Here is a 12,025-nt window from a genome sequence, read left to right as displayed (position 1 = left end):
AACGCGTCGCGATACTAAAAGGCACAGTGGGAGATATTGTACCAGCATGGTCCAATACACATTAGCGATTAAGTTATACAAGACATAGATGAATATGCTGTAGTGATAATCAACTATCAGTAATAGGGAGATCATCTAAAGAAGTTCACCAAAGATAAACAGGTAATTATAAATCAACTAATACGTGAACTTACTAAGTATCCTCTCCATCTGGCCTGTATCTTAATAGCAGCAGTATTATACTGCTTAATGCACATTCTCTCATATACTTTTGCCATAATGTCCGGTAGATGATATCTTAGAAGCCAACCTCTACAATATCGTTGGATCACAGTAGCAGCTGCGTTCATTCTCCTTATCTGGGCTCTAACTACTATACCTTTGAAGAAGCTTTGGATAATAACGGCAGCTCTGTGGATTTTGTTCGATATTTCATTGTATGTTCTGAAAAACGTAATTTTATTTGAAATATTTCATATGAGATCATGCCATCTCATGTACGTAAGAAAAAAACATAAAAAAATCCAATGGAATACACTCGAATCAATAAAATCATTAAAAGAACTATAGAGAAGCTAAAGATAACTGGATGTGATCAAACTGCCTAGAAATTAAACAACTTTAGAAAATTTAATGTCCATAAAAAGTGAGAGAAATGACAGGTAGAAACAGAAAGTGACTCAGAATAATTACAGGTTCAGTAGACAAATTGGAGAGATTGAAAGAATACATTCAGAGACTTTTTGATGACGACAGGCCTTGTTCTTCACCAGTCACACATACTTACTTACTTTCCGTGTCCGGAGCACCAACAACTTTAAATTCTATATTTCCAATGGTTGGCCACATAGGTGGCCCTGTCATTTGCTAAGATTAAATCTTCTTCTGTGCATGACAGTAGATGCCGGCTGGTCTGAACCGCGCCGCAGTCGTAGATATCGTCCTCCTGCTATCCCCATTTTTTCAGGTTACTAGCACAACGTGAAACGCAGGTTCTTAGTCTATTTAGCGCTTTTCAAGTCAGATACGGTAAATTGTGCACAGCAGCCATTTCCTCTGAGGGAGGAAAATGTCTTGCGGTAGCTGACGCTTGCCACAAGTGTATTCGGCGCGTCTCTGAAGCTTCGGGGATGGATCTTGATGTTTTCAAAAAGCTTTTCCGAGATCTTAATCTACTTGGCTGAGTTTGGTGGTAATATAAGGGGTGTCTTCGGTCCGTTTCCTGCTTTTTTCGTTCTACCTCTGACGTGACTTTCCTCCTGATATATGGTGGAGCAGTCCCAGCTATGTGGTATACCTCTTCGATGGGTGTCGGTTTCAGGCAACCCGATATTATACGAACCGTTTTATTTAGAGCCAGGTCAACAATATTTCCGTGAGCAGAGTTTGCCCATACTGGTACTCCAAACTCCGCGGCCGAAAAACATAATGATAAGGCAGAAGTGCGGAGAGTGTGTGGTTCTGCTCCTCATTTTGTATTAGTTAGCTTGCGGATGATATTATTTCTGGCACTTACTTTCTTCTTGACATCTTGACAGTGGTATCGGTAAGACAGAGTTCTATCCAGACGTACGCCGAGGTATTTTGGCGTCTCGTTGGGTTTCAGCATCTGACCACGCCATTCCACCTCCAGCGGCCTTCGGGCATGTTGTTTCTAAGTTGGAAAGCATATACCTGGGTTTTTGTGGGATTGAGTTTCAGATGGTTTTCATTGTAGTATAGAGCTAAGTCTCCCAGGGCATTTGTCAGTTTCACTTCGACTTCATTGAAGGTTCTTCCCTGAGCTACCAAACCTGTATCATCAGCGTAAATAAATTGCCTTGTTTGTTGGTGTATGTGTTAGTCGTTTGTGTATTGTATATGTTGTATAGAATCGGTGCGAGGATACTTCCCTGTGGGAGCCTATTTTTTGGTCCTTCCACCGACTGTTCTTGGACTGGAGCGTTACGTAGAAGCATCTATTCTGGAGGAGACATTTCACTAACCTTGTTAGTCAAAATCCTTTGTAATTTCGTAGAGTTTTGCGAGTAGCCGTTAATGGTTAACTGTATCATTGGCGGCAGTTAGGTCTATGAACGCTACTCCTGTTATTTCTTTCCGTTCAAAACCATCTTCTATATGTTGGGCGAGATTAAGAATTTGACTGCAGCAGCACTTACCGGGTCTGAATCCTGCTTGTTCTTGAATAATTTTAGTCTCCACAGCTTCCAGACTCCAGCCACACATGATCGAATAAATGAAATAACTCCAGAAATATCAATGACGAACTCTCTTCTTCGTGTTCCGTCCTTGTTTTCAAGCGTTGGCTATTGCCGTATTAACAAGCTGATGCAATGCTTCTTGGTTGGCAGCTATATGAAACAATTCCTTGACCGTTCGCCCTGTCCATTGTCTAATGTTATGCAGCCAGGACAATTGTTTTCTTCCAGCCCAGCGTTTTCATTCGATTTTGCTCTGAATGTTCAACCGAAGTAAGCAATATTTAGGTTCTCTCATTATATGACCGAAGTAATGAACCTTTCTCATTTTTATGACGTTGATCAATTCTCGCTCTTTGTGCATGGTCTCCAACACACAATCGTTGGATATATGTGCTTTCCATGGGATTCTGAGCATACGACGGTAACACCACAACTCGAACGCTTCTAATTTGTTGAGATTCTGCACTTTTGTTGTCCAAGTTTCACATCCATAGAACAAAACGGACCAGAACCAATGACGAACTAGTTGAATTAATTGCAGACAGAAAATAAAAGCCTAGCCTTAATAACAACACTATTCAATAAGATAGATATAATATGACACACGTAAGATACCTTACTTACTTACTTAGTCCTAAGCCTATCAACCTTTAGGTCACTAGCAAAGCGTCCATGCAACCACTGTTACCGTTGGTAACAGTTAAAACACTTGCAAATAAATATATTAATCTGACTACTGTGAAATAATTCCATTTTTTTTAATAGAAATATGAGTGTTAATAGAAATTCAGTAAAAAGCCAACTAGACGCACGAAAATATTGGCGAGTTTATGCGACTCGACTGCAGGTCGAGGTTACTACGTTGAAGTTGTTACCACTTTCAAATGTGAATACATACGCATAATGGTCCATCGGCTATCGCTCTGAGACGGCTCCTGTCTGAAAATTTTGAAAGGTGAAGACGTGGGCGCGATATGGTGCTATGATTTAGTGCTTAGTTACCACTTTTTGTATTGGTAACTACTCGAGTAACCGTACCTAACAGTGTGCGTGCAATTAAACATGGATGAGTGTCGTCTTTTTTTGGAATTTTTGACACTATGATTCATCATCATCATTCTCTTTGCCTTATCCCTATGCGGGGTCGGCTTCCCTAATTGCATTTCTCCACACAATTCTATCTTGGGCCATATCAATGTTAATCCCCTTTACCAACATGTCCTGCCTTATCGTCTCCCCCCAGCTCTTCTTTGGTCTTCCTCTCCTACTCCTTCCAGGAATCTGCACTTCAGCTATTCTTCGTATTGGGTGGTTAACGTCTCGACGTTGAACATGACCAAACCATCTTAACCTATGCTCTCTAATTTTGGCATCAATTGGTGCCACACCTAGACTTCCCCTAATATACTCATTTCTAATTTTATCCTTCTTTGTCACTCCACTCATCCATCTAAGCATTCTCATTTCCGCCACATGCATTCGCTGTTCCTCTTTCTTTTTCACTGCCCAACATTCAGTTCCGTACATCATAGCTGGTCTTATGGCTGTTTTATAGAATTTTCCCTTCAGCTTCATTGGAATTTTTCTGTCACACAACACACCACTCGCTTCTTTCCACTTCATCCATCCAGCCCTAATTCTACTGCATGCATCTCCATCTATTTCTCCATTACTCTGTAATACCGATCCTAGGTACTTAAAACTATTGCTTTTTACAATCATTTCACCATCCAAAGATACCATTTTATTTGTAGTAGCTCCATCTTTAAATGAACATTTCAAATACTATGTTTTTGTCCTACTAAGTTTTAAACCTTTTTCCTCCAGAGCTTGTCTCCACTGTTCCAGTTTTTGTTCTAAGTCTCTTTCACTATTTCCTACTAACACGACATCATCAGCATACATTAAGCACCATGGAATGTTACCCTGTATTTTCGCTGTTATCTGGTCCAAAACTAATGAGAATAAATACGGACTAAGCACAGAACCTTGATGCAATCCTACTTTCACATGAAATTTATCAGTCTCTCCCACACCTGTCCTAACACTAGTCGTTACTCCCTCATACATATCCCTCACAATCTTTACATATTCACCAGGGACTCCTTTCTTATTGAGTGCCCACCACAGAATCTCTCGAGGAACTCTATCATATGCTTTCTCAAGATCAATGAATACCATATGAGCGTTTGTTTCTTTACTCCTGTATTTTTCCATCAACTGCCTTATAATGAAAATTGCATCTGTTGTTGATCTACCCTGCATAAAGCCAAATTGATTCTCGGATATTTCGGTTTCTTCACGTATCCGTCTATCAATTACTCTTTCCCATATTTTCATGGTGTGGCTAAGCAGTTTTATAGCCCTGTAGTTTGTACATTGTTGTATATCTCTCTTGTTTTTGTAAACAGGTACCAGTATACTGCTTCTCCATTCGTCTGGCATTTGTCCAACTTCCATAATTCTATTAAATAGACCTGCTAGCCACCTTGTTCCTGTCTCTCCCAATGCTCTCCATACTTCCCCAGGAATATCATCTGGTCCTACCGCTTTTCCTTTCTTTATTTTTTGAAGCGCTTGAGCCACTTCCTCGTTGGTTATTTTGGTGACCATTGCTGCTACTGTCTCCGTTGACTCTACAGGCTGTCTGTCAAATTCTTCATTTAATAAGCTGTCAAAGTACTTTCTCCATCTCTTTTTGACATCCCTTTCGTGAACTAGTATTTTATTATTTTCATCTCGGATACATCTAATCTGATTAAAATCTTTTGCTTTCTTTGCTCTCTGTTTGGCTATTTTATATATCTTCGTTTCGCCTTCCCTGGTATCAAGTTGATCGTATAGGTTTGAATAAGCTTCTGCTTTAGCTTTTGCTACTGCTACTTTCGCTTTCTTTTTGGCGACCATATGACACTATGATTATTCAACTTAAAAATAGGTTTTATAATTTAAAGCAACTAGAGTGTTTGGCACTATTTATGATTTTGACAATTTTAAAAATTATACAAAAAGTTCCCAAATAGGGCCTCTCATCAATTATTTGTAAAGTTATATGGACAAAAATTTGACACAGTAAAGTTAAAAACAGAATTAATATTCCAGATTATATTTAAAAAATGTACAAGAATTGTATCAATATTAAAGTCTTCAGGACTTAATAATCCATTTCAGGAAGCTTTTAAATTGGCAAACCTATTTTTAATAATCCCGGCTACAAGTGTATCCGTTGAAAGAAGTTTTTCAACAATGAGGTGGTTTAAAACATGCCAAATAAATACCCCATTGCAAGATCGAATGTCGTCATTTTCTTTAATTTCCATTGAGAATCCCTTTTTAAATGGATTAATGACAAAACCCTCTTTAAACGATTCTGTTATTAACATTTTTGCCAATAAAGTAAACAAAAACTTATATTTGGGAGGTTCAAGATAATTTTTTTTATTAAGATTTTTTACATGTGGTTTTGGTAACACTTTAGAAAAAGTCACTAGTCGCCACTGCTTTAGTTGTAAGCCTTGGTAGCAGAGCGTAGTACGTAAGATACCTAAGATGGCTAAAATCAACATTCGTAACACTACCAAAAAAACTCTATTCCTCACAACTATCAAATTAATATCAATATTGATGTCTAACCTCCTTACACTTTTCTCAGAATCATTCATACACGAATTTACAAGAAGTGAAAAGTTCTTTTTGGCTTAAATGTGATAACATTGTCACAACGATGAAAATACATGAATGTAGATTTATATATATATATATATATATATATATATATATATATATATATATATATATATATATATATATATGTTTAATTGATTATTGAAAAACATTTGACTACATTAACAATCAAAATGTGGATGTTAAAAACCACAATGCTAAACAAATTAGACGCATTCGAATTGTGTATTTTATTTGTTTTATTTGTGTATACGCTTATCATTAGAGAGCGGAATATATGCAAAGTGCATATAGATGCATATATTGCATATTTAAGCTAAACACGATTTATTTTGCATATTTTAAAAATAAATTATATAAAAGTTTAAAATTTTCCTCTCTTAGTTGGAATTTTATAACTTCGATATGAACGACCTCGTTATTTATCTATCTATCGCTCATCTGGACTTTCCCATTACTACCTGAATTTAACAATTATGGGTATTCCCAGAAAAATATTATTGTATTAGCGTAGCAAGTCGTAGGCACCTACCTGCTTTTAAGGGTCTAATAATTATTTTGTCAGTTTCCGGCCAACAGTTGTTTAAAGTAAACGTTGTATCGTATTTAGTGTTTTTGAAGTGATTGGTATATATTAAATTTAAATATGTCTACCATTCAAAAAAGTGCTTGGATAAAGTGTTTTCCCGAGTTAAAGCTAAGTGGAGACAAAGTATTTTGCAAGGCCTGTTCCAAAATCGTAAGATACATTCATTTTTACATTTCATTTTTTAAATGAGGAACTGACAAACAAAAGCATCATGTCCCACAAAAGAAATTTTTCTGGAAAAAGTGTTTTTATTCGACAAATTCGCTTTTACTTCTATAAAGACGGACATAGAGAGAAGCATCAAAATACAAAAATCCATCAAATTGTAGACAATTCCGCTTTTGTTCTTCAGCTTAAGTAACGTACTTTGTTCTTTAAGTAACGTACAAATTGCTAAAGAACTTATGTTCATAAAAGTTAATTTTAGTTTTTTACCAGATCTAATAAAGTCATTAGAACAAAGGAATTTACAATTAAGTGATTCGGTTAATCTTGTTAACAATTTTTCTGCTCATTGTCAAAAAATTCCCGGAAATAGAGGGATTACAATTAGAAATAAATTAAAAAATGTTTTAGAAAACAATGAGGGCTTCGATTGTTTGAGGAAAGTTGTACGTATTTTTGAAGGCAACTTTTCTGAAGATCTTACGACTTAATATATTGTTTTATTTTTGAGTATTTTTAATATGCATTTGCATATTTAGACAAATTTAGAAAAAATACCTGCATATTTGTAGTAAAAGTAATGCATATATATGCGCATATTTTGGTAATGTTGTGTTGCATATATTCCGCTCTCTACTTATCATCATCATCATCATCATTTGACTATACAACTCTATATGAGTCTTGGCCGCGTTTACTATTTCCCTCCATTGTTGTCGGTCCTGAGCAGCTATTTCCCATTGCTGTACTCCCATTTTGCGTAGATCGCTGGCTACTGCGTCCTTCCATCTCTTTCTCGGGCGACCAACTGACCTTTTTCCATCGGGCCTTTCCCAGAATGTGGCGTTTAGAAGTCTTTCGTCATTTGATTTTAGCACTTGACCCGCCCATCGTATTCTGTATGCTTATGCGAATACGAAAATAAATAATTAAAGATCAAGCAAATCGAAACCTCTTTTTTATTTTCATTGATTAAGCGATAACTCTACACAAGTCTTATTTTTCCCCGTTTAGTGGAGTCAATGAAGGTTTTCACCTCCGATTTCGTTGAACCTCCATCGATTTTCATGAAAATTGGTAAGTATGTAGAGGATACCTCAAGAAACAAAGGTGATATGGTGCCAACTTGCGCTTTTTACCCTGGGGGGGATGCCACCCCTTCTCGGGGGTGGAAATTATTTTATTAAAAATAATACCAATAATCGATAGAGAGACAAATTATAATTAAAATTTTTTATATAAAGTTATTCCAATAAATCAATAGTTTTTGAGTTATTAAAGATCAAAAGTTTTGATTTTTCCTGAAAAAATCCATGTTTTAAAGCAGTTTTTCATAAATAACTCAAAAACCATAAGTTTCTTCAAAAAAGTTGTTATTACCAAAATCGAAGATAATATAAAAATAAATGAGCTCCTTATCCGAAAAATCCTTTATTACATATAAAAAGTGAGTTATATGCAATTGAATTTATATTTTTTTCCGCGAGTACTCAAATCTTAGTATTCAAGCTTAAATAACATGAAAACGATGCACTTTGTTAAATAGAGACACTAAACATTTTAATAAAGTACTTAAAGGTAACTATCAAAAAGCTATATAAGAAGTCGATAGCATCAAAATTAAGCAAGTTATGATGGAAATAAGAGGACCCTTTCAGATTTTTTAGGGAAGAATGAAAAATGAAACATACGTCATTTCCACAAAAATTAAAATTTATAGTAACCCATTAAAAACTTTATTTATTTTAACATGAGTAATAACTTCAACAATTTTGACCGGTTTAGAATGCATATTTTTGAAAAAAAAATACGATTAAAAAAATTGGAACTTTTCAAATTTTCGTGAATTTCATTTTCTTTTGATAATAACTCCAAAAATACTCGATATACTTAAAAAATGGTAGAAAACAAAATTTTAGTTTTAACTTTATTTAAGCTTTTTCTTTTTTTAATATTTTTTTACGACAAAAAACAACCGAGATAGAAACATTTAAAACCTAAATTTTACTGCGAGAACCATGTAAGCGGGGACCTTTCACCTTGTATTTAAAAAAAAATAAAGGATTTAAAAAATTATTTTTAATACAGTGTTATAGACCTTTTACTTAGCTTTGTAATGGTTTTTGGATAAATTTCTTATTTCAAAAATTAACGGAGTTATTTTAGAAAAAAACAATAACATTTTCTTTGAAAAAATTTTATAGCGGAGATTTTGTATGTATACAGGTTGTGGGAAGTCCAATTAGTGCTTTGTTGTAGGAGATACGAAAAAAGTTTATTTAGGTGAGACTGGGGTATAGATAATATCAGAATTTAAATACATTTCCAAATATACAGGGCCACCCATATTGACAGGGTGAAACAAAATTATCTTTTGTTTAATGGAACACCCTGTATATTTTTACATTTTTACATTCTCCTCTATGTTTTATTTCTTAAAATATCAGGTTTTGTGATGTTATACGAAGTAGTTTAAAAGATAATTACGTTTTTTTTTTCAAATTTCATAGCAATATTTACCCCCTGTATAATAATTGTAGTGATTTGACATCAAAAAATCAATTTATGTTCAAGTGATTTTTAATATAGTCTATTATTGTTAAAAATTATTAATCTAGCAAAACGTTTAATTTTAGCTAATACAGGGTTGGTCGAAACTGAATGAGTGTTTTCTCAAAGTTTGAGAGTATGAGTTTTCTCAAACGGAGCAGCCTGTAATGTCTGCAATGAGCATTGTAATGAAATGCTATTGTATGGCACTTTATTATTTCCCACCCTGCCAGTGAGAACTGAATTTATTTTTGAAATCCCTAACTTTATGTCTTTAATTATTTTAAATATTTTAAACGATTAAAAAACAATCAAATTAAATTGAAATGAATAACCAGTGTATATCTTCCACATTTACTTCATATTTAACGTAGCCTGTACCATAACATTGCACAGATTATTATCCCTGTATAGCAACGATATACCATGAATGTGACTTCATACTTGAGAAATGTCCTATATCCAGTCTCACAAAAAAAGGGATTCCTCAAACATAATATATATGCAGACAAAATCAGCCAAAGTGATTTGCGATATATAATTAAAGGCCGTACCAAGTTGGTTTTGTCGAATATAGCATGAAAGCACGACGATACTAGTAGCTACAGTATGTTGTTTTATATTATATATTACCTAAATTAAATTAGTTTTAGTATGTTTCGTTTATCTAAAAAAATGTAAAATAAACAAAAATTCTGTTTTTCTTTTAGTTGTTTTTTCGTATAGATATTGTTTTATATTGTAGTAAATTGAATTTAGTTTTAGTATGTTCCGTTTGTTTGTAGAATTATATTAAATTAGATTTGCTTTAATTACTAAAATAAATAAATTTTCAATTATATTTTATGTATTTGTGGAAAATGAAACCTAGCATTAGCGGCCACATTTCTATAAAGGCCAATTGTTTTCTATTTTTAGTGGCCGTTATTGTCAGGTTTTACTGTACCAATAATATTTTATTAAATTATGAAATATTATTTAAATAAAAAATTTATAAACTTGATAAAAGAAAGTTTGTTTAGAATTTACTCCTCTATCTAATTATGGGGTTATTTTTAATAAAATAGTGTTCACCCATGAGAAGGGGTAACATGCACCCCCAGGATAAAAGCGCAAGTTGGTACCACATCGTTTTTGTTCCTTGAGGTATCCTCTAACTACTTACCAATTTTCATGAAAATTGATGAAGGTTCAACGAAATCAGGGGTGAAAACCTTCAGTGACTGTCTTTTTGGGAATATAAAAGAATAATTTTTTTCGTGATTGTCGATTTGCTAATTTTCTGATTTTTGGTTGCTATAAGGTTTGAAAAATTAATAAAAATTATAAATCATGCACATAAATGTAAAAATCTATTTATTTTACTTAATTAAACGAGATTGCTTGAGCCAGAATGCTGAAATCTGCATTTTTATCATTAAAAAAAAAGGTGGATTTCACCCTTAAAATGCAGAAAGCGCAACTTGGTGCCATGTCACTTTTGTTTTTTGAGGTATCCTCTAACTAATCAACAATTTTCATGAAAATCGATGAAGGTTCAAAGAAATCGTGGGTGAAAACATTCAGTGACTACACTTTCAGAAATATAGAAGAATAAGGTTTTCGTGATTTTCGACTTGTTATTTATCGGATTTTTGGTTGCTATAACGTTTGAAAAATTAAAAAAAAATTTAATTCATGTACATAAATATAAAAAAAAATAATTATTTTTCTTAATTAAACGAGATAACTTGCGCCATAATGCGGAAATCTGCATTTTTTACAATTTAAAAAGTAGGGGTGTATTGCACCACTAAAATGCAAAAGCGCAAATTGATGGTATATAACTTTTATTGCTTGAGGTATCCTCTAACTACTTACCGATTTTCATGAAAATTGATGAAGGTTCAACGAAATAGGAAGTGGAAACTTACAGTGACTGCACTTTCAGAAATCTAAAAAATAATTTTTAAAGAGGGGTGTATTTCACCCCTAAAATGCAAAAAGCGCAAGTTGGCACTATGTCACCTTTGTTCCTTGAGGTATTCTTTAACCACTCACCAATTTTTATGAAAATCGATGGAGGTTCAACGAAATCTGAGGTAATAACTCATATCCACCTTCACTGACTCCACTAGTTGGTGTCCGTTACGGAGAAGTATTACTGTATATTTATGATTAAACAACCCTTTAAATAGTTTAAAATGCGTCATAATCATGAAAAAAATACCTTACTTGTAAGAGTGGACTATAACAGTTTCCGTATGTTGAGATTCTTCATAAAATTGGTATACATGTGCCATTGTAAATGTTTTATTAGTTAAAATGACTTCAAATAAATATAAAAAATAAATGTCAGAGAATTTTTGGACATTGCATTCTTCTTCTAATTCTTCTTCTTTCTTCACTTTGGGCACGTATACTATCCATAATGTATTGCATTTGGTTTTGTTCATGGCAATATGCACTACTGTTTTTAAGAAATTAATTAATTGGGTATAATCGTGTTGGTGACAATATTAATAGTAAACACATATTACAACAAAGGAGTTTAACCCTCGTAAGGCGGTGCGGGATGCAGCTGCACCCCAGACCTACTTTTTCTGACCTATCTTTTAAATTTCTTTTATTTTTGTCCATTTTTTTATTCGCATTAATAAATTCAATTTTAAACGCACTCCACCCAATACAGCATTTAAAACTCATTGCGTTTGCGTGTTTTTTTTTTGAAAAGTGGCTGTGAATTGCAAATGCACCCCACACCGTCTTTAACGTTTGCCATAATATTTTAAAACTTATAATTCCGCAAGTGTGTTCTTAGTAGTAATTGCACAAGAGCTCTAAAATTATTGAATTT

The 12,025-nt window shown here is 33.8% G+C and overlaps 1 protein-coding gene across 1 annotated transcript in view; it reads right to left on the bottom strand.

Moving 5' to 3' along the window:
* The window catches only part of LOC114341320 (uncharacterized), a 58,377-nt gene extending 46,831 nt beyond the window's left edge, over positions 1-11,546 (bottom strand). The window contains exons 1-2 of the mRNA XM_050662111.1: positions 11,404-11,546; positions 195-444 (exon numbers count right to left, since the gene is read on the bottom strand). Coding sequence (XP_050518068.1) covers positions 195-444; positions 11,404-11,471 — 318 coding nt within the window. The 5' untranslated portion in view covers positions 11,472-11,546. The remainder of the gene's footprint in view (positions 1-194; positions 445-11,403) is intronic.
* Between the last annotated feature and the right edge of the window lie 479 nt (positions 11,547-12,025).

Source organism: Diabrotica virgifera, chromosome 9 (genome assembly GCF_917563875.1).
Source record: "Diabrotica virgifera virgifera chromosome 9, PGI_DIABVI_V3a".
Classification (NCBI taxonomy): domain Eukaryota; kingdom Metazoa; phylum Arthropoda; class Insecta; order Coleoptera; family Chrysomelidae; genus Diabrotica; species Diabrotica virgifera.
Note: the sequence above shows the minus strand (reverse complement) of the source record. Positions and strands in the feature narration are given on the sequence as shown.